Raw genomic sequence first — 20,576 nt, 5'->3', positions numbered from 1 at the left:
AAAACTTTCTTTATTGGAATATGGGGCAACCACATCGTTGAATATTCAGAATATTCATCGTAGTAGAGACTAGTCAGCCTGTATTCATAAACTTTTTATATTATCTTATGTTTTTTGACTTGTCAAACTGTACTAGCACATGTTGTTTGATTTTAGCCTGTCAATTCTTCATTGCACACATGTAAGCTAGTTTCTAGGCTCCTAACTAAATTATAGCCTATTTATCTTATTTTTATAGTTTCATTTGTCTTGTAGCTATTTATATTTACTTGTTTGACCATCCAAACTTGATTTGAACTTTATATATATTAGTATATAAAGAGGGCTCAAATGCTAGTAGCCATGGATCTTTGTCTAGTAGTGCAAAAGATGATGCAAGGGATTTTCCAGGCAATTCCTGAAAAGCTTTTAGCTGAAGTATGACAGAGAGTTTATTGGGAGTTATTTTGCGCCTTGTTCTTCACCTGGCAGGTCTGTGATTTGCAGACAACCTCAAAGCAATACACGGCATCTATCACGCGCCTTCCACAATCCATCAACAGGAGAGCTTTGGCCTATACAAGGAGGCTTTTGGTACGTTCTTCGAGTGCAAAACGCCATAGACTTGACTTCTGCCAGTCCGTAGGCCTAACGATTGCGATAAACCTCTGCGTGTACGAGACACTGGAACCCTCAACGTGGGTTTTGCTCTCCTTGAACTAGAGCGTGAGAGTGTTTACTTTCGGGCCCAAGTCGTCCACTCAGTGTCAAATCCAGCACCTGGAGATTGTAGACAGCACCAATGGCCGCTGGATGCTTCCACTCTGCTGTTTGGAGGAGAAGTTTATGGTTGTTGGGAAGGGTAGGGGATGGTGCTGCTCATGTGGTAAAGTTGCCACAGTGTACTTTGCGGCAACCCACAATCTGTGGATGCTGGCAATCGAATCTCTAGCTCGTCCACCATTGGCAATACGTTGCTGCCGTCCTTTCTTGCTTCCAGTTCGTAATCCATCACCATCGAGCGTGTGACCGCTTGATGAAGATCAAGCGTCTTCCTGATCGCTCCGGTAGATGCTCGCCATCAGAACGTACGCAGCCAGAGGCTTGAAAGCGGATATTTCGTCAGTGCCTCGAACGCAATCCTCCCCACCTCCACGTTCTTCCACTTACGGCAGGCCCCGAGGACGCTCCTCCAAACCACAGCGTCCGCTCTCAAAGGCATGCTCAACGGCCTCTTGCAGTCGGTTTGCATGCCGGAAGAGATCCACCAAGCTGCTGTAGTGATGAATCCCGCAAACAATCCATTGCCTGGATAACTCCCTGCCTCGTTCAACCAGGCCGCCGTAGACAAACGTGATCGCGTTTGCTCCCACGCCATCTTCTGGCATCTCGCGAAAGGCTTCGAACACGAGCGACGTGTCACCCTGTTGGCCGATTCCTGTGATCAGTGCATTCCAGGCGACGATATCTCGGACTGCCAGAGATCCAAACAAGTGCTCGGCCGCCTCCGCACTAACCGTAGAAGTTTACCATGCACGTCCCCACAACTTGGTCGTCTTCCAGCCCACGCCTGTAAAGCTCAGCCTGGATTTTCCTGGACCCAACGTTCCCACAGGCCGTAAGTCCCGCTACAAGAGTCCGAGTGTTTGGAGCACACTCCATGCTCTCCAAGAGTTCCAGCCCGAGCTCACTCTCACATCAAGCTCGTCCAAACGACAACGTCCCGGCTACGCATGCCTTTGAAAACTGCTCGAGCTTCCACCATATCTCCACACTTGGCATACATGTCCACCAAGCTGCTCCCGACAAATCTGTGCGCAGCACCCAAACTTCGCGGTGAGAGAATGAATCTCCATCCCCTTTACTAGGCTCTGGATTCACACTAGGTTTCAATCTTCTCGCGGGACAGGTTGCTCGGATGCTGAAAGGTGGACGCAGGCCATGAGCGCAGCAACAAACGTTCTCTCGTCCGGATCGTTCTCCCGAGCCAGCTCCAAGCTGTCTCCATTTCCAGCAGATCCCTGGATCATTGCGTTCCACGAAACCACGTCGCGGCCAGCCATGCCATCGAAGACCCTGCGCGATTCCTCTAGCTTCCCACACTTTGCATACATTATCAATCAGTGTGTTCCCAACGAACACGTCCTCACAGCTCCTGATGTTTTAAGCTTCACCGTGGATAGCCACCCGAGTTTCCAAGCTCTTTCTCTTGACGACTTTCCCGTCGACATCCACCGCTTCTTCTCGCATTGCCGAGCTCGCACAGGCGGCAAGCGCAGCAACATACGTTCGAGAGTTCGGACAGCACCCGGATAGCTTCATATCTTCGAAGAACAAGAGAGCCAGCTCGTAAACAGCGATTCCCTTCTCGAGGCTCCTCGTCTTCACCATCTTTCCATCTTCTTGAAAGAGTTTTCACTGCTAGATTCGCACAGGCCTTGGCAGCAGCAACGAAAGTCCGAGAGTTTGGCGAACAGTCCATCTTCCCAAAGAACTCGAGAGCGATCTCGCTTTCTCCATTCTCTACGTAGCCCAGTGTCAAAGCGTTCCAGGAGACTCTCGCCGTGGCATCTCATCGAAGACCGATTGAGCATCGAGCATGCTGCCACACTTGGAGTACATATTGATCAGCGAGCTCGAGAGGAAATCTGCAAGACATTTGCTTGGATCCCTCTGCGGGTCTCGAGAGTAGCCTCCTTGACAAGCTTCCCATCGACCAAAACAGCATCTTCCTTCGCCGCGAGGCTGCTACAAGCCTTCGACTCGGCCATGAAGCTAGCCCGACCGCCTGGCTTCCATCCTCTCGAAGAGATCCAGAGACACATCTAGCCCAGCATCAAAACGTTCCAGGACATAACGTGTCCATAGCGCCGACACCAGCTCGGGCGCCCGCAGCGGCGCCGCCGAAGGAGCGAATGCTGGTGCGTCGCGTCGAATCGCTGCCGTCACCAAGCCGCGAAACAAGCATCCATCGCAAGAACCCTAAATATTTGCTAGCAGGCCGTCGATTCAAGAATATCTGACGGCTGAAATGAATCGGGCCATTTACATTCACCTCTTCTCCCTCGCGACGCTAATGTTCTTCATCACTTCATACACCATGAAGGCAATCCCCACGCCCGGAAAAACCTTGAGGTACTCGGGCAAAATACCCCTGTACAACCCAGCGTAGCCTTGGGTGCGAACAATGTGCCTCAGCGCGCTCACAATCCCAGGCTTGTAAGCCGGCGTCCATCTCCGATCGCCCTCGAGTTGCATCCTTCTCTTTACCAAATCGATCGGAAACACCGCTGAAAACAGGAACGATGGCGATCAAACGTAATCGATCTTACGACTCTTACCTGTTGAGGCAGCAATTCCTGCTACTCCACCGGAGATCAAGCTCGTCACCATCCTGGACGACTCGGGCCTGGAAGTAAACATGCTCACCCTCTAGTTCAAGGACTCGAAACTAAAAAAATCCACCTCTGAGCGTTCCAGTAGTTGTAGAGAGTTTCATACACGCAGAAGTTTATCGCAATCGTTGGGCCTACGGACTGGCAGGAGTCAAGTCTCTGGCGTTTTGCAGGGAGAAAAACCAATTAAGCTCTCGAAGAACGTACCAAAAGCGTCGGCCAGAGTCCCTTATAAAGGCCAAGAAAGCTCTCCTGCTGATGGATTGTGGAAATCGCGTGGTAGATGCCCGTGTAGTGCTTTGAGGTCGTCTGCAAATCACAGGGGTCATTTCACCTGCGAGGTGAAGAGCAAGGCGCAAAATAAGTCCCAAGAAACTCTCTGTCAAAGCCATACTTCAGCTAAGAGCTTCTCAGGAAGTGCCTAGAAAGGAAAAACTACCCCTCGCATCATCTCTTTCTCTACGGTCAAGCTCTACTCACCTGGGCTGCTAGTCTCGTTCGAACGAGATCCAAAGGGTACGTTGTCGCAGCAGCAGTGATTCCAGCTCCACCACCGGCGACGAAACGAGCAAGCAATCGAGCTCCGGAGTTGTCATCTCCACTGCTTTCTACTCCAAGCCATTTGAGCAGTGCCTGGAGGGGGACAGGAAAAGGATTTTAGACAATAAAGTAAACGATGCGTTACTTACCGCCTTGTACTGCTCATACGAGTAGAAATTAATCGCGGAGTATGGAAGGCGATGAACAATCGTGACACCATTTCCCTTCCAGAAAGCCAAGCCCCCTTCTTCGCGCAATATCCTCGCAGCCTCTCTGAGGATGCTCGGCTTGGTCAAAATCTTGTCCGTTGTCATCCCCCGTATCTGGAGCGAGCACAGAAAATCCCAAATCCAGCGTGGTCGCGCTCGAAATCGATCGATCAAGGGGGACAAATCCCCAGACGCCTTACCTGGAAGAGAATGGTGAGGCGCGCGAGGGGAGCTGTGCACGTCTTGCTCACCGCTCCCGCGATGCCGCCGGCGGCGAGCTGCGAGAGCGAGCCGATCTGCGACGTGCCCTGCTGCGACGCCAGCACTCCCTCCACCGCCTTGTCGCCGGAGGATCCCGTGGGGACGCTGCTGAAGGCGCTCGTGTCCACCGCTGCGCTCGTCGAAACCGCCATAGTCGTTTGGAACCCTAATGGTGGGGAGAATATCTCTTGTCCTGATAAACCCTAAGCCCTAGCATTTTGAAATGAAAAGGCGGGAGTTTTATTGATTCTTGGAGGGGTTATTTTGTCTCAATCCACTCTCCTTTGGCTCCTCAAATCTTCTTGGCGCAGCTAGGGTATCCCTGGAACTTACAACGCGTAGGGATGCTCTCGGCATTGGCCTCGTTGATGCTGATCCCCGCGCTCTTGGCGGCCGCGATGGTGGAGCACAGGCACGCCGGATCATCCTTGAATTTCTCCACCACACTGCAGCACGCCGCCGTGGGCGTGGCCTGCGCGTCCTGCGTCGCCGCCTGGCACGGCAGCAGCGCCGTGAAATCGTTGCTACAGGTCGCCGCCGCCGCGGTGGAAGCGATCGCCAGGAAGAGCGCGCACACGATCGCGAGCTTGATCATCGCAGCCGCCATGGAATTGGAATTCGCCTAGAACTCTCGGACTGATTGGAAGAACGCGAATGCGAAGGGAGTGATCGCCTGAACTGTGCGAGGGAGAGGATGGGAATTTATGGCCTGGAGATCGTCTGTAACGCAATGCATTATGCCAGGAATCAAGCTGCGAGAAAGCACGCAACGAATAAAAGTTATTAGCCCTAGAATTTGAATTTGAATTAATGTTCGTGCTTGAAACGTGGCGCGCATGCGAGCTTGCAAGTGTAAGTGACCTAAAACCTCCAAATGGCTGCCACTATCGCCCCATTGCAGAGTGTGTGTTTCGCGTCTTCCAGACTATCGAGATTTCCAGTCTCTTGGAGCTCTTCCTTCTCGCGATCGAGGCGATTTGCCAGGAGAGTATCGGCTATGGCTTCGCAGGATGTGGATCTTGAAGTTTTTGGCAAGGCGGCTACTGGAACTGGAAGCCCCAGCAACCAACGGGGAGATTGTGAGTTCTATCTTCCATAGCTGGGCGAGCTTCCATTGATATCTTATGGTATTTGTATTGTCTTCTAGGTCCATTCTCTCAGCGAGTTTACATGGTTCTGGAAGGTATGAAACTTTTGGATTTGTCTTCTTTGGTTCCAATTCCAAGTTTGTGATTCTCGAAGAGAAACATCTTCCTTACAAGGCAACTTATGTCGAGGAAGGACCCAACAAACCTGACTGGTCAGTTGCGAGAGATCGATTGATTTTTTCTTAGGAGAAGGGATTTGTTTTCTCGCAGGTTTATGCAACGCAATCCCTCTGGCTTGATGCCGGTTCTCCGTGACGCTGCTGATTGGATTCAAGACTCAGACAAGATCTTTGAGCATGTGGAGAACAAGTTCAAGGAGCCGTCCCTGAAAACTCCAGACGAGTTCAAGAGCGTGTAAGTCCGATTTCATTGTTTTCCCGAAGCTCGACTGAGATGTGAGATTGGATTTTCCAGCGGGGCTGGCATCTTTCCAGCGTTCACAAACTGGCTCAAGTCCAAGGACCGAAGCGCTCCAGCGAAGCAAGAGTTTATCAACGAGCTCACAGCTCTCGAGGAGCACTTGAAGAAGCACGTAAGCTTCTTGCGTTTCTCCTCATCTAAAATTTCTTCCATGAACGTTCTTCCTACAATTGTGTTTGTGTTTCTCAGGGCCCTTACATCGCTGGAAAGAATCCCACCAATTCCGACTTTGCTTTGGCTCCAAAGCTTCATCACGCTAGAGTGGCTCTTAAGCACTTCATAGACTTCGTCTTCCCCAGCAATCTCCAGCATGTCGCAAAATACATCGAGGCAAGTTTCTTCCACCAGGCTTTCCTTCGCTTTCGTCCGACATGATCTCTCAGATGTTCTTTTCTCTTTTGTTTAGCTCATGGAAACGAGGCCAAGCTTCAAGAAGACGGATTCTCCAGACGAGATGATCATCGCGGGCTGGCAGACCAAGTTTGAACTTCCGGACAAGATTGACAAGAACTCGGGGAAGGAGAAGAAAACAGCCTTCACACCGCTTGTGTAATTTCATGGCCAAGTGTCGATTTTATGTAATCAACATATGGTTTTGGGTTTTTTCTTCCTTTCTCGACTTCTCCAAACTGCCAACGCGAACGCACCCCTTCTTCGGGGCTCGTCAGAAGGCTTGTCCAGTCCAGAGATGTCGGAACAAACGGCATGCTCGCAATCAAGTCTCGGGCTTGATCAAAGCGCCCAGCTCTGCTAAGAGCGTCCACCATGCAGCTGTAATGCTCCTTTCTAGCTTGCAGCTCGTAATCCATCACCATCGAAACGAAGCAGGATCTCCCTCTCTCCACTTCTCCACTTCGAGCGCAGGCCGTGAGAAGCAGCAAATGGCTCGTCTCGTCGGGGCACACAGCCGCGATCTTCATTCTTGCCAGCAATTCCAAAACGCTGGAGCAGCGGCCCCTGGACGCGTAGCCAGTGAGGAGAGCGTTCCACGAGATTACATTGGGCTCAGACATCGAATCAAACAGCCCGCGAGCCCTTTCCAGGTGCCCGTTCTGGGCATATGCCGAGAGAAGCGACGTCCACGAGACGAGATCCCTCTCGGGCATCTCGAAAAACGTTTCTACCGCCTTGGAAAGCTCCTGGGCATGGCAAAATGCTGCTAGAATTGCGTTCCAAGAAGAAACGTCGCGGGCAGGCATCAGTGCAAAGATCCGTGCTGCTTCTTCAGGATGCCTGTGTTGGGCATATGCCGAGAGAATCGTCGTGAAGGAGACCGTGTTGTGCTCGGGCATACTCTCCAACGCGCACCTCGCCTCTTCCAGATTCCCACTCTGTGATTCTGCCGAGAGCATCGTGTTCCAAGCAGCGAGATCACGCTGCTCCATTTGTTGGAACTCGCGCTTCGCCTCGTTCAGATGCCCGGCCTGGACGAGAGCCGCGATCATCGCCGTGGAGGACTTGAGATCTTGGACCGGCATCTCGAGAAGCAAAGCCCAGGCTCGATCGATCCGGCCGGACTGCGCGAATGCCACCAGCATCGCAGTGGCGGACGCCAAATCCACCACTGGCATCGCCTGGAAGATCTGTCTGGCCTCTTCCACTTGCCCTGCCTCCGCGTATGCGGTGATCATCGCATTCCAGGAGGAGAGATCGCGCTCTGCAAGACCATCGAATAATCTCCGAGCATCTTCCAGGTGCCCGTTCTGGGAATATGCCGTCAGCATGGCATTCCACGTCACGTAGTTCCGTTGGGGCATCTTATCGAATATGCGCTTTGCGCCTTCCACGTGTCCGGCTTGGGCATATGCCGAGAGAAGCGTTGTGAAAGAGACGATGTCGTGGTTGGGCATCTGGTGGAAGAAATCGACCGTATTTTGGAGGCCATTGTTTAGGGCAAGCGCTGCGAGCATGGAATTCCATGAGATTTGCGTCCTGAGTGGGATTCCCTGAAAGATTCTTGTCGCTTCCCACAGATCCCCACGCTGGGCAAATGCGGATAGAAGCGTGTTCCAGGAGATTAGATTCGTCACTGGCGCGATCTGGAAGAAGCGCTTGGCATCCTCCAGATGCCCATTCCGCACATAGGCCGCCAGCATCGAATTCCAGCAGATGGGATCGTGCTTGCAAGGCATCGCATCGAAGACCTCCTTGGCCTGGGCCAGGTAGCCATTGTGCGAGTAAGCGCAGAGGAGGATCGACCAGGAGTAGCAGTTCTTGGATCGAATGGCATCGAAGACCTGGCGCGCACGATCTACAGACCCACATTTCCCATACATCTCAATCAGATTGTTGGCGACGTAGACATCGTCCACGATTGGAAGCAGTGACGCAATGCGAGAGTGGATCGCCTCCGCCGCCACGAGATCCCGGCACGATCTCACAAGACCCAAGAACCCATCGCCCGATTGCATTGCCACATGTTTGTAAGCTCGTGTTTCTGAGTTTAAAGTAATCTGATCAAACTTCAGCGCTTAGAGCCGAGAGCTTGCGTAGCCGTTAAAGTTCGCCATCAAGGGACCAAACAAAACAAAACACTCTTTTGATCCTCAGTTATGTTGTATAATTAGGATCATTCAAAGTGATTTGCCTTTTGTCGTTTTCTTAACATATATAAGTTTGTTTATAGTTGAGAATCAATCTGACATTGCATTCTTGCTCTGGTTCCTCTTGATCTTCATTTTCATTTTGACCACACCATCTTAATGCTAGGGTATGAAAAACCATAGATCTTAATGGTTCAAGATCTGTACTTGCATGAAATGAAAAGAAAAGATTAGATCTATCACAACATTGTAGATTTGTAATTTTGTCTAGGAGAAATCTCTTCATGCACACAGGTGTGACAAAACCTTGGCCATGAGGTCATATTGCTGCAAGATCCAATGCACACCACAACCAATTAGACAAAGAATTCATCCATTGTGGCACGTTTTCCCACTCTAATAAAAGTAGAAGTTCTATTGACTTTCCTATTTATTTATAAATTAGATTTATAGGTGTTTATCTAATATTGTGGCAGTTAAAGAAATCTCAACTTCAAGTATTCTCTCTCACTATCCTCGAAATAAGTTGTTACACTTGTTAAATTTTGTGTATGTAAGAATAGAAAGTGTATAGTGGCTCGCAAGCACTCTATTATAAAAAATTAACTCCCCGAGGTGTTGTAAGTTAAAAGATCCTTTGAAATCATGATCAAAACAATAAAGAGTTCATTGTGAAACTGAGTCTAAGATTAAATATGAAATCAAGTTTGAGACCAAGTCTAAGATTGAGTTTGAGATTTGAGATTCAAAATCAAGTTTGAGATCGATTCCAAAATTGGTTCTGAGATTGAGTCCAAGACTAAGTCCGAGATTGAGTACAACACAAAGTATTAAAGCATGTAATATGGAGTGATTCTAATTTAAAATTTCTCTTCTAGTTTTGCAATGTTCTTTCTTTGTTTCTACTTCCTTTGAAAAATATAAAAATTAAGAGTTAATAAAAATCCCCTCTTTCTCTTTAGGCATAAAGTATGCAAAGACGGTGTGTTACTAGTTATGAGCTTCAAAATGACAACTTTATAATGGCATGAAGAAAGGCTAAAGAATTAATAAGATCTTCATTGACTTCTTTGCTAATAAATTTATTCTTAATCACATCATTACTTTGCAAAATCCCTCCAAAGAAGGGTATAATAAAGATTTCTATAGATGGATGATGCTTGGTGATCATATGGAAAACACTAATAGATTTTTATAGAGCACTAATGGAGTATAAAGCTTGGATTATAGAGGAAATCATCTAAAGTTTTATATTGGAGAAATCAAGTTTAAAGTTCTTTTTCCTCCTTTATTATTTTTTATATAGTGAGTATAGAGGTGTTTTGAGTTTTTTTCTTTTTTTTTTTACCTTTCCTCTTCTATGTTTTTGAAAATTATGAAAAATGGTCGAGTAGAGTTTGATTAAGGTGTTATTCTAGTTCATTATCCCCCACTAAGTCATAACTTGTGGGCAACCCTTTTTTCATCTTCTGAGGAGCTACAAATAAGAGTTTATTACTCAATCTTTAAAAACTTTCTTTCTTTGTTGAGAGTAAGAAAATCTTTATCTTAGATCTCTTAGATATTTTTAAGGAGAGTTGGTAGGATGAAATTTGGCTTATGAATGGATATCATATGAGTAATAGAGATTATAGTTTTATACTTATGATGAAGATATTTAAAACAGTGATAAAGAGATATCTTTATTGGAAATATAAATTAAGCATATGACTGATATTAATAAAAAAATTTGGAATAGATTCTTTTTATTGTTTTAGCCTATTCAAAATTGTATATTAAAGTCTTGTTTCCAAGATCCTCACAACTTTTTTCTTGATAATTTAGTTGCTGTCATTCAAGCTTGAGGGTTTAGAAACTTTGACTTTAAAATTCTCTTAGTCATTGCCAACATTCTCATAATGCATTATAAAGTGAGAAAAACTTAATTAAAAATTTTACACCCTTTTAATGGAGTCATATTTTAAGGATGTATATCATTATAGCAATGACTTACCTTACAACATTCTAAAAAATATATAACAAATGTTTTTTAATGGATTCATCCTTTTCTTTAAAACTTTGCAGCTAATAGGTTTTTTAAAAATCCTTCTTTGTGAAATATTTAATAACAATTGCTAATATGGTAATTGAACTTTGATGAAATATTCAAGTTGAGAAAAAAAGTAGTTGGCATTAAAGTTGTTATCACTAATCCAAAAGGTAAGAAAACACATATTGGAAAAACTATTGTAAATACCCACACTTATAACCAACCTAAGTGTAAGCAATTAAATTTTCTATTATACTTTAGTCACTTAATCACACCTCTAACCACTTGGAAAAGTCTCACTCACAACCTCTATAAATTCTATTCCAGATTTAGGGACTTGCTAGCCCTATAAATGGCATTTATGCCACTTAATATGGCAAGAGTACTTTTAGGTGTCGGTTATAACATCAAACATGTGAAGCATTTTGGACCAAGTGCAAATGTTAACTTGTTACTCTAAGGCTATGTTTATTCACCTTTGTTACATTGATGGTTTAAGACTACTTGCATTGCAATCTTGTCTCTCAAAGACATAGGGAATAACCTTCCCTAATATTCTTTTACAATTGCTCTTTTTTTTTTTCACAGTTTAGGATTTTAGAACATAGTGTTTCTAGGATTTTAGAACATTTCGAAACACTATTGTGTAAGCTCCTGAGTTTACTATACTACAATGACCTCGTGTTCCAGTACTATTCACACCCAAGGACGCTTAACTCCAAATATCCCAAGACCTTTAACCGTTTGGAAAAGAGGATGCACTTTTGTTTATAAGCCCTTTCCCTCTATATTTAAACCCCTATGGATTGTCTTTCGAATCGTTCCCTTTAGTTGCTTACATATGGCCCTAAGCAAGCCTTGTGGGTACTCTCCCCACCTTCCACCTTTAAGTGCCTTAGCCATGTGGCTAGAACAAAGTTCCAATAAACCACACAAAATATTGAAGTAGGTAGTGCCACCCATGCTTGGATTGGGAGCATTGACTATTTAATCTTTTGGAAGAGCTAGAGTTGGCTCTTGAACACATCACTAACCTACCCCACTTGTCTGTCTGTATTCACTCTAACTTTAGATTCTTTAGTGGATATATTATCACCCAACACATAGGCCATTTTCTAGAGATTCACTACTTGCTTCATGATCATTCTTGAACACTTCGTTGGGAATTCTATTCCCACTCTCGACTGTCCAAGTTGGAGCTTTTAATCCAAATATGTTACGCTTATTTGGCTTCTGTTTTGGCCACTACCACCCCCTTTCGGCTTCATTTTGGGGCTCAAGGATTTGTGTCTCACAACTCTACCACCCATAGACGAAGTTTAATGTCCTTATCGAACGATAAACCATTTTATAAAATAACCTTATCATGGATTATTATTTTCTTTAGCACCAAGCCAATATTCATTAATAGTTCGACACCAAAAGCTCATTATACATTTCCCCTCTTCTAAGGAGAATAGTCTTCCCAACTTAGAGACTCATTAGACCACTTGTGGTGGTTCTCTCCCTTTATTTGGTTTAGTTCTTGCTAAACCTGTTAGAGGCACTTTCTCTATCTCAATCCAATTATTAATTCCTGAGTAGTCTCAGTGTAGCACATGTGGTTTTTACCCTTTATCCTATGGTGATTTACAATAGAATAACCATGAAAGCGGAACCTAAACCCTTTATGTGCCATATGTTACATGCCATATGTCCAAAGGACAGTGGAGTGAAACTCAAGTTTCAAGGCCTTGGGCCACTAAACAAAGGAACGGTGCCAAACTCCCAAGCATAGAGCCAAGGAGCAATGGTATTGAAGCACAGAATAACTTTTGAGCATACAACCTAAAGAGCGAAAGGACAGGAGCACGGAGCAACTTGGATTAGTTCTAGAGCAACTAGCATCCCAATGCTAGGACTAGCACGCAAAACGGAGCCAAATGGAATCTAATGCTATTTCAGCATACTAGTGGCCTAATGCAAGGATATAAGTACTCCACTAGCTAGCATGGAATGGAGCTTGGGCTTAGACCCAAGCTAGACGCTGAACAAGGACAAGCATGCAAGCGGGAGCTAGACAATGTTTAAGTTGGTCAACCATGCCTAACCTACCCACTATCCCTACTATACATTTGAAACCCCCTATAACCCCCTATATCCCCCCCTATGAGGAACATACGCTTTGGGCTTTCACCCCAAGCCTCCTTTAGTACCAGAAGTTAGTCTCTAGAATAAGCTCGAAATTTACTAAATATGGAATGTCCTTAGATTGCGAATTTGGATATAGGACGAATACTATTGTGTTCAAGATAATCTCTACATTCTGTAAATATGCCAAATGAGCAAATCTAAACACTTTCCATAAATAATATTTGGGACCTAACACAAAAGACATGATAGTGAAGGTGTTTGGCAGACATGGTAAGCTATCATTTAGCGAATATTGAGGGACCAAACTCAATATCGCAGGGGTTCCCAACACTAATAAGTGCAAGTCAACATCATGAGTTTCTCATCACTGTGTTAAGTTTGCTTAACAAATGACAACTTAAGATTTCCTTCCTTAGTGCTCTTCCGGTCTAAGTGCACATGTGATGACCAATTTCTCAACTAACTTAAGTAAAAACTATTAAAGGGTCCAGCAATACCAACCTCTTGCCATCGTGGTAGTAAAAAAAGAATATCTGAAAGGACTAGCCAACAAGTAACTTTCAATACCCAAAGTCACATTCAAGACACTCAGCTTCCATCAACATAACCATTATACTTTAGAACTTTTAATTTTTACTTTTCGAAGTCAATTTTTTAGGTGTCCCCGACACCTTGCATTGCATATGTTATGCAAACTCCACTTCCCCATCCTAGAAAGTTCTTTACTTGGAGGCATCATCATCCTCTTTTCTATTTCATGCCACTCTAGACACTAAGTTTCACTTATCCATAATTTGTGTTAAGGCTATCCACAGCTTTATCGTTTGGCTACTTTGATGCTCCTTCTTTTGAAGCTTTCATCTTTACCAAATTGAAGCATTTGGGAGTCTATTTTTAAAAATATATTTCCTTTTCTACAATCTATTAGCATCTAACATATTGGTGTTCCTTGCTTAACTTTGCCATTGATATTCTTTCCAATGATTTCCATGGCCCAATCTTAGCTAGTAGTATTTTATTCCTATCCTTTGATTGTTGCACTAAGTAATATAAGATCACTACCTCCATCCTTGAGGTATCCTTTTGATTCTATAACAAATGCTCTACTTTGCCAAGTCCAAGAGGTGTTGTGTAGGTTTTATCTATGGCCCAACCTTGCGACCCATCTATGGATTATTTTCTTGAACTCACAATACCATTGCATTGTTATAGTTCATTTCGCTTAGGTGTCCTTTCCACTTAGTCACCTTGACCAAACCATACTATTATCAATAGTTCAAATTAATATTTTGAACTAGGAACTTTATTCCTTAACCTCAGAAGGACTTTATCTTTGCTTAGCCATAAAATCACTTAGTAATCTAACCTTGACATCTTAACAGGTTTGCCAATAGGTATTAAATCTTTTAGACTTTTAAGTTGTTGACCATGACCCTGAGGGCATCCCCCACACTTGGCAGTGCACCCAAGCTAGCCCTTCCAGCCAAGGGTTTATAGCAACTGAGGTTGAGTGTCCCCATTTCATTTGCCATGTCCTTGGTGCCATTTGCGCCAAAGTGTTCAAATTAAATATGCTGAGCTTTCACTCTAAGCAATTTAATCGTGCATCACAACTCCAAGGCATCCCTCGCTTGGCGATGTGCCTAAGCCAATCTCCTTATTAAGAGTCCATGACTACTAAAAAATGAGTGTCTTCATATTCCAAATTATCACTACGCCCTAGTGAGTTGGGATTTGAACTCAAACACTAAAGAGTTAATACTCGAACCCAACCTCTACCGATGCATCTATGAGTGGTATCATCAAGAATGCTTATTCCCCACATTGGTGCACCAACTTATACCCAAAGTGCATTACAGATCATAGCTTAAAAATTTAGTTCCTTTGAATTACCAAGTCCTCTCACTTGACAAGCTTTTGATCATGCATAAACTCTTCCATGCTTGGCCACATAAATCACCTCTTTTGAAGTCAACACCTTCAACTAAGGTCTTTGTTCCCCCAATTTGCCAAGCTCACTTAACAAGTCACTTGACTAGCATAATATACATTCAAGCATAAATGTGAAAGTCTTTAACCATCGACTTTTATTCAAAACCATCTTTTTGAACAATCAGGAATTACTTCCCCAACCTTGCCTTATAATAAGCTTTAAGACCACACTTTTGCTATGCCACTCTGATTTTACATGTTTTATGAACCATTTACACTTGGCTTTTTAAGTATTAACCTATATAAAATTATCTTTGGGAACCTTGAAGGGAATTTATCCTTTAACTTGCTAAAGTTTCTCCTTTCGCAAACCTTCTAATTGCCATATGGTCTAATATGGATAATTCTATATTTTAGACCCTCCATGGCATCACAGTTATTAATAGTAATACCTTCAGACCCATTTGATTCACACTCTCAACTTGCATAACCACCTTTAGCTATACCTTTTGCTTTTTATGGTTATTGTAATCCCCTACACCATGATTAACATTGCTACATATGAGCCTTTATATGCCCATCATTAGCTTTGCCAAAATCCCTTTTGGTTTTGTCCAATTCAGATAGATGATTTCCCGTTTTCATAAGCTTAGACATTGGATAACACCTACTATCCATTATTCGTTAGGGACTCCTTCTTTGATAATGAGCATTTCCCTTTTTGACATTAACTTACTAATCTCTTTAAGCCACTTTGTATGGTTGGCATCAGTATTATAGCAATACAGCAAACACCATCTTGAAAATTTTATTTGTTTTTGTTCCCCATAAAAAGATGGGGCTAAAATAAAAATAGATTTGTCACCATAGATCCTTGCTTAATACTTGCCTAATACTTGCCTCTTGAAAACATTTGTAAGCAACCAAAGAGAACAACTTGAGAGACGATCCATGGGGTTCAAATATAGAGGGAAAGGGCTCATGAACAAGAGTGCACCCCCTTTTCCAATCGGTTAAGGGTCTTGGGATACTTGGGGTTAAACGTCATTGGGCTTGAATAGTACTGGGTTGGGTAACCTCCCGGGAAGTTCAAACTCAAAAGCTTACATTTGGTATTAGAGGGGTCTCGGGTCCAACTCTGTTGGTTGGCTAAGGGAATCGCGCCACATGTTGATTAACATTTGGTTGATCCAGTTTGCTCCCAAGGGGTAGGGTGTAAAGAGAGCAAGGCTCTCAGGAGTGTTGCGGTTCTCAACTTCCGTTCACGAGGGCGTGAACTTGTAGGGAAGCATAGTGGATTGTAAGCAACCAAAAAGAACGATTTGATAGACAATCCATGGAGTTCAAATATAAAGGGAAAGGGCCCATAAACAAGAGTGCACCCCCTTTTTCAATCGGTTAAGGGTCTTAGGATACTTGGGGTTAAATGTTCTTGGGCTTGAATAGTACTGGGTTGGGTGACCTCCTGGGAAGTCCAAACTCAGGAGCTTACAACATTCCCACATACCTTATATTGGATTACTTACACTTGATAGATTGTCTATTGTCTCAACTCTATGTTATAATAAGTGATTTCAACCTGTTATGATGCACTTTCTTCATTAGACATTTGAGATGGCTCACTTTGAGGGGTAGTGTCTTGGAGCAAAATGGTACTCAACATCAAGCCTATAAGAGTTTTTCTCTCCAAAATCTGTGTCAACATTTTACGGAAAAATGACACTTTGAGTGGGCAGTCTTCATCTCATTAATAAAAGCCCAAGGAGTGTACTCTATAAATGTGCCATAGACCACTTCCTGCATTATAGTTGCCACTATTTGTGCTAGTAGAGTCATTTTCCTCTTCATCTCGTCATGTAACATTTCAAGAGAAGGCTTTGTTCTCATATATTTTTCTTTCTTGAATGCTATGGCTTTTAAAGATCACTTTATAGCACATATCAACTCTAATACACATACTTTATATAAACTCATCTTCCCTTTCCCTACTTTACTGCTTACTTTTGGAGAAATTAATAGTTAGAGTGCATAGAAGGGTTGGTCATAATGAAAAGGTGATATTAAAAAGCAATAAAAAAAATCAATATGAAAAGAGTGATGTCCCCACTAAAATATCTTAACTTTCCACCACCCCAACCATGACTCGAGTTGTGGTAGACAACTTATATCTATATAACCATCTTCACAACACTACATTTAAATCTTGTTTATTTTTGCTTTGTGCTCTTCTTTAGAAAGTACAATTTACCATTTTTTGCAAAACTCCTTAATTGCTAATTGGAAATTTAGCTTAATAAGGTGGTAGTGTTAGTTTAGGTTTTGAGCTTAGTGGAATTCAAAAGTGCTCTTATGACCTTTTAAGGGCTGATCATTAAATGCCATTCCAATTAGCCCTAGCCCTATCTACTATGAAACTGTAAAAGTTGGCAAACTTATATGAGACATAAATCCTTAAACCCTAAAGTGGAGTTAAAAGTGTGTCACAAGGTAGTGGTTGAAATAGAAGTTCAATGAGCATAACATGTTTGGACCAAAAACTTCGACTGAAAAAGTCGAGAGCGGGAGTGGAACTCCTAACAAAGTGGTCAAGGAACAAATATAAAGTGATTAATGAATGAGTCTCTAAAAAGGGACACAAAAAGAATTGACATATGGCAAGTGTAATGACACGTGGAAATGTTAGGACCAAGTGTGAGGAGTCTAAGATGGAATCTGAGATAGAGTCCAAGACTGAGATGGAGCCCAAGACTAAGATAGAGCCCAAGGTGGAGTTCAAGGTGGAGTCTAAGGTGGAGTTCGAAGTGGAGTCTGAGGTGGAGACTAAAACCAAGACTAAGACCAAGACCGAGACCAAGACCAAGTCCGAGTCCAAATATTAATATACGTAATGAGGTGGGAAGGCTACTAAAGGTTCTAAAAGTATAATATGGAAGGGGGGGGGGGGGGGGGGGAGAGGTTGGACTCTATAATTTGGCCAGGAAAGACTAGTGTGACCCAAGAAAGTTATACCCAATCTAGTTTTGTAGCAATCCAGCAGCCACATCATTGAATATTCAAAACATATACATTCTAGTAGTGACTAGTCATACTCATAGTTTTTTTATATATATATTATCTTATGTTTTTTGACTTGTCAAACTGTACTACCACATCTTGTTTAATTTTAGCCTGCCAATTCTTTATTGCACACATGTAAACTAATTCCTAGCCTCCTAGCTAAATTATAGCCTATTTATCTTATTTTTACAGTTCCACTTGTCTTGTAGCTACTTTATATTTACTTGTTTGACCATCCAAGCATGAAACTCTTTGATTTGGACTTTATATATGCCTTAGTATATAAAGAGGGTTCAAATGCTAGTGGCCACAGATATTTGTCTAGTAGTGCAAAAGATGATGCAAGGGATGTTCCAGGCAATTCCTGAGAAGCTCTTAGCTGAAGTATGACAGAGAGTTTGTTGGGAGTTATTTTGCGCCTTGCTCTTCACCTGGCAGGTCTGTGATTTGCAGACCTCAAAGCAATATACGGGCATCTATCGCAAGCTTTCCACAATCCATCAACAGGAGAGCTTTGGCCCATACAAGGGACTCTGGCCGGTACGTTCTTCGAGTGCAAAACGCCATAGACTTGACTTCTGCCAGTCCGTAGGCCTAACGATTGCGATAAACTTCTGCGTGTACGAGACACTGGAACGCTCAAGGTGGGTTTTGCTCTCCTTGAACTAGAGCGTGAGAGTGTTTACTTTCGGGCCCAAGTCGTCCACTCAGTGTCAAATCCAGCACCTGGTAGACAGTACCAATGACCGCTGGAATGCCTCCACTCTGCTGTTTGGAGGAGAAGTTTATGGTTGTTGGGAAAACATAGACGGGGTAGGGGGTGGTGCTGCTCATGTGGTAAAGTTTCCACAGTGTGACGTTGGCAAACAGTCGACCAATGCTTGCCAGTATCTCCCCCGAGAACCTGTTAACCGAGAAGTCAATGGCTCGGAAGTTCGTGAGCCTGGGAAGCCGGGATGGAGCCACTGAAGCTGCTGTTTGAGAGCAAGAGTAACTGCAGAGACGACATGTTTTGCAGCATGGCAGGGACTCTTGGGGCTCCAATGTGTTACTGAGCTCTGGAGAATAATTTGTATCACGCATGACCCCCAGGACACTTCTCACTTGAGTTTCTCTAGAGGTAGGCAGTTAAGGGGGTGTGTTTTTCCTTTGTGTGATGAAAAGTGAACCATGCCTAAAGCCTAATCCAGGAGCACTAGGTTTTCTGGGATGGCTTTAGACAATGGAAGTTTTTTATGGTAGAGATTTCCATGGATGGCGAACTCAGATGCAGTTTTTCTTCATGGAGAAGAACCTTAGTGACAGAGGTTGCAGCCGAGAAAGAGTGGAACAGCTACAGCGTTTCTCTATGGCGATCTTGACGAGGAGTTTTATGTCCTTCAGCCAGAAGGATATGTTGTACGCAAGGTGTGCAAGCTTAAGAAGGCTTTATATGGATTAAAGCAGTCTCCATGGCAATGGTATGCGAAGATGAACAGCTATCTACTCTCCATTGGTTTTGTGAGTATTTCAGCAGATTCTAATGTTTATCTTCGCAAGTCAGGTACGACATATAATTATCTAGCACTAAAGACAGTGCTTGGCCGAACCAACAAGACTAATCTAATTGAGATCAGCTTGATCACAGGGATGATCGAGGGACCGGTCACGGAGCTGGTCTATGGCGTGATCCGAGAGACGGGCGTGGTTCTCAGGTATGAAACGAAAATGTGAGATTCGTTTTAATTCTTTGATCCAGGCTTGGGGAACTGGCAACGACCATGGATCCAAGCCCAAGTTCCAATTAATATGTAGAATAAATTACATTTTAATTTGCTGTTTTGTGTAGAGAACACTTTCCAGTTTAGGAAACAATGATAATAATTTATAACTATCCTTACAGCAAACTTGAATTTCTTGGTCGGCTTGCATCTTCCACTGTTCCTGCGAACGAGAGAAACGAATGGCTCGACTTACATGCATTAGCTGCCGTTGCTCAAATCCTCCGTTCCGAGTAGAAGTTGGAGATGGGATCTGGACTACGGACACTAATCTTACCGAGCTTGTGGAAGCCACCATGTCTGTTTGATCTAATGTACTCGAAATGAGCTCACGACCTCGCCAGTGCTTCAGGATTATGTTGACCAAAGTTGACAATACTTCCAGACTTTTCGTTTATTGGGCTGGACTGCGATTAAGGAACGCCCTAGACCGAGAAGCATTCTTTGTCCATAGAGAAGGCACTTGATAGAAAGTGTAGAAGAAAATCCAACGGTAGGCTTGAGGAGATCGTTTCAAGATCAAATTTCTTCTAGATTTTTTGGCAAGGGTCAGGCAAATGGTCATGGTTCCTAGTTTTCTTTCCTGGAAGGGAGGGAGCGGGCGGAGTTCTTTGCCAAGTCCGTGCTCTAGCGGCGCTGGTGATCAAAGTTAGTATCGACGGTCTGCTCACAGGGATGATCGAGGGACCGATCAACAGGATGATCACAGGGACTGTCTATGCATGGTTTCCAGAGGCATGGTTCACTGTATGAAACGAAAATGAGATCCTTTTTCCTTTGATCCAATTCTCTGATTCATCTTCAGGCTTGGTGACCGGTGCCAAGATCTGGAGCGCGGTTAGTTTGGATCGATTCTTATGCCTGGTTTCAATTATGTACATCATATTTCTCTTTATATAGAACTTTTCTCTGCCCACTGGCAGCAATGCTCATTGATGCGAGCCCAAGCTCTCGCTGCCATAGGCCTATAAAAATATAACTATATGTCAAGCTGTTGCTTACGCCAATTCACAAAATGCCAAGTGCATAGCTGCAACAGACAAGATCCCAAGATCACTTACAATCAAGCCATAACTAACCAAAACCAAGATAATCACAATACAAGGGCAAGATGAAGTCCATCACTTCTAGAGCGAGGAGTATGAAAATCCTTGACAAAAAGCTGGAACA

The 20,576-nt window shown here is 43.8% G+C and overlaps 4 protein-coding genes across 4 annotated transcripts; 1 reads left to right on the top strand and 3 right to left on the bottom strand.

The window, feature by feature from the left end:
* Positions 1–2,946: 2,946 nt before the first annotated feature.
* LOC9631708 (mitochondrial substrate carrier family protein B) lies at positions 2,947–4,536 on the bottom strand. The gene is made up of 7 exons (XM_024671994.1): positions 4,324–4,536; positions 4,064–4,237; positions 3,855–4,007; positions 3,582–3,683; positions 3,445–3,515; positions 3,321–3,388; positions 2,947–3,269 (listed from the first exon to the last, which is right to left on the bottom strand). Exons 1-7 carry the CDS (start codon positions 4,534–4,536, stop codon positions 3,031–3,033), a joined length of 1,020 nt encoding a protein of 339 aa, XP_024527762.1. The 3' UTR covers positions 2,947–3,030.
* A 140-nt stretch (positions 4,537–4,676) lies between these two features.
* On the bottom strand, positions 4,677–4,991 carry LOC112345320 (non-specific lipid-transfer protein-like). Its single transcript, XM_024671761.1, has one exon. It carries the CDS (start codon positions 4,989–4,991, stop codon positions 4,677–4,679), a length of 315 nt encoding a protein of 104 aa, XP_024527529.1.
* A 195-nt stretch (positions 4,992–5,186) lies between these two features.
* Positions 5,187–6,563, top strand: LOC9634749 (glutathione S-transferase DHAR2). The gene is made up of 7 exons (XM_002967207.2): positions 5,187–5,463; positions 5,532–5,567; positions 5,627–5,684; positions 5,743–5,886; positions 5,947–6,064; positions 6,142–6,282; positions 6,359–6,563. The coding sequence occupies exons 1-7, from the start codon at positions 5,259–5,261 to the stop codon at positions 6,503–6,505; spliced, it is 849 nt and encodes a 282-aa protein (XP_002967253.2). The 5' UTR covers positions 5,187–5,258; the 3' UTR covers positions 6,506–6,563.
* A 175-nt stretch (positions 6,564–6,738) lies between these two features.
* Positions 6,739–8,363, bottom strand: LOC112345319 (pentatricopeptide repeat-containing protein At4g02750-like). The gene is made up of 2 exons (XM_024671760.1): positions 7,041–8,363; positions 6,739–6,909 (listed from the first exon to the last, which is right to left on the bottom strand). The coding sequence occupies exons 1-2, from the start codon at positions 8,361–8,363 to the stop codon at positions 6,739–6,741; spliced, it is 1,494 nt and encodes a 497-aa protein (XP_024527528.1).
* Positions 8,364–20,576: the final 12,213 nt, after the last annotated feature.

This window comes from Selaginella moellendorffii, unplaced genomic scaffold, assembly GCF_000143415.4.
Source record: "Selaginella moellendorffii unplaced genomic scaffold, v1.0 SELMOscaffold_8, whole genome shotgun sequence".
Taxonomy (NCBI): Eukaryota; Viridiplantae; Streptophyta; class Lycopodiopsida; order Selaginellales; family Selaginellaceae; genus Selaginella; species Selaginella moellendorffii.
Note: the sequence above shows the minus strand (reverse complement) of the source record. Positions and strands in the feature narration are given on the sequence as shown.

What these genes read in the sequence shown, in the direction of transcription:
- LOC9634749 (XM_002967207.2), top strand. Translation starts at nt 5,259, where the DNA reads ATGGCTGCCACTATCGCCCCATTGCAGAGTGTGTGTTTCGCGTCTTCC. An exon ending in CAGCAACCAACGGGGAGATT is followed by an intron (nt 5,464 to 5,531) that starts GTGAGTTCTATC and finishes ATTGTCTTCTAG; the next exon opens with GTCCATTCTCTCAGCGAGTT. An exon ending in AGTTTACATGGTTCTGGAAG is followed by an intron (nt 5,568 to 5,626) that starts GTATGAAACTTT and finishes TGATTCTCGAAG; the next exon opens with AGAAACATCTTCCTTACAAG.
- LOC112345320 (XM_024671761.1), bottom strand. Translation starts at nt 4,991, where the DNA reads ATGGCGGCTGCGATGATCAAGCTCGCGATCGTGTGCGCGCTCTTCCTG.
- LOC9631708 (XM_024671994.1), bottom strand. Translation starts at nt 4,536, where the DNA reads ATGGCGGTTTCGACGAGCGCAGCGGTGGACACGAGCGCCTTCAGCAGC. An exon ending in AACTACTGGAACGCTCAGAG is followed by an intron (nt 3,389 to 3,444) that starts GTGGATTTTTTT and finishes GTTTACTTCCAG; the next exon opens with GCCCGAGTCGTCCAGGATGG. An exon ending in AGGAATTGCTGCCTCAACAG is followed by an intron (nt 3,270 to 3,320) that starts GTAAGAGTCGTA and finishes TCCTGTTTTCAG; the next exon opens with CGGTGTTTCCGATCGATTTG.
- LOC112345319 (XM_024671760.1), bottom strand. Translation starts at nt 8,363, where the DNA reads ATGCAATCGGGCGATGGGTTCTTGGGTCTTGTGAGATCGTGCCGGGAT. An exon ending in AGATGCCCGAGAGGGATCTC is followed by an intron (nt 6,910 to 7,040) that starts GTCTCGTGGACG and finishes CTACGCGTCCAG; the next exon opens with GGGCCGCTGCTCCAGCGTTT.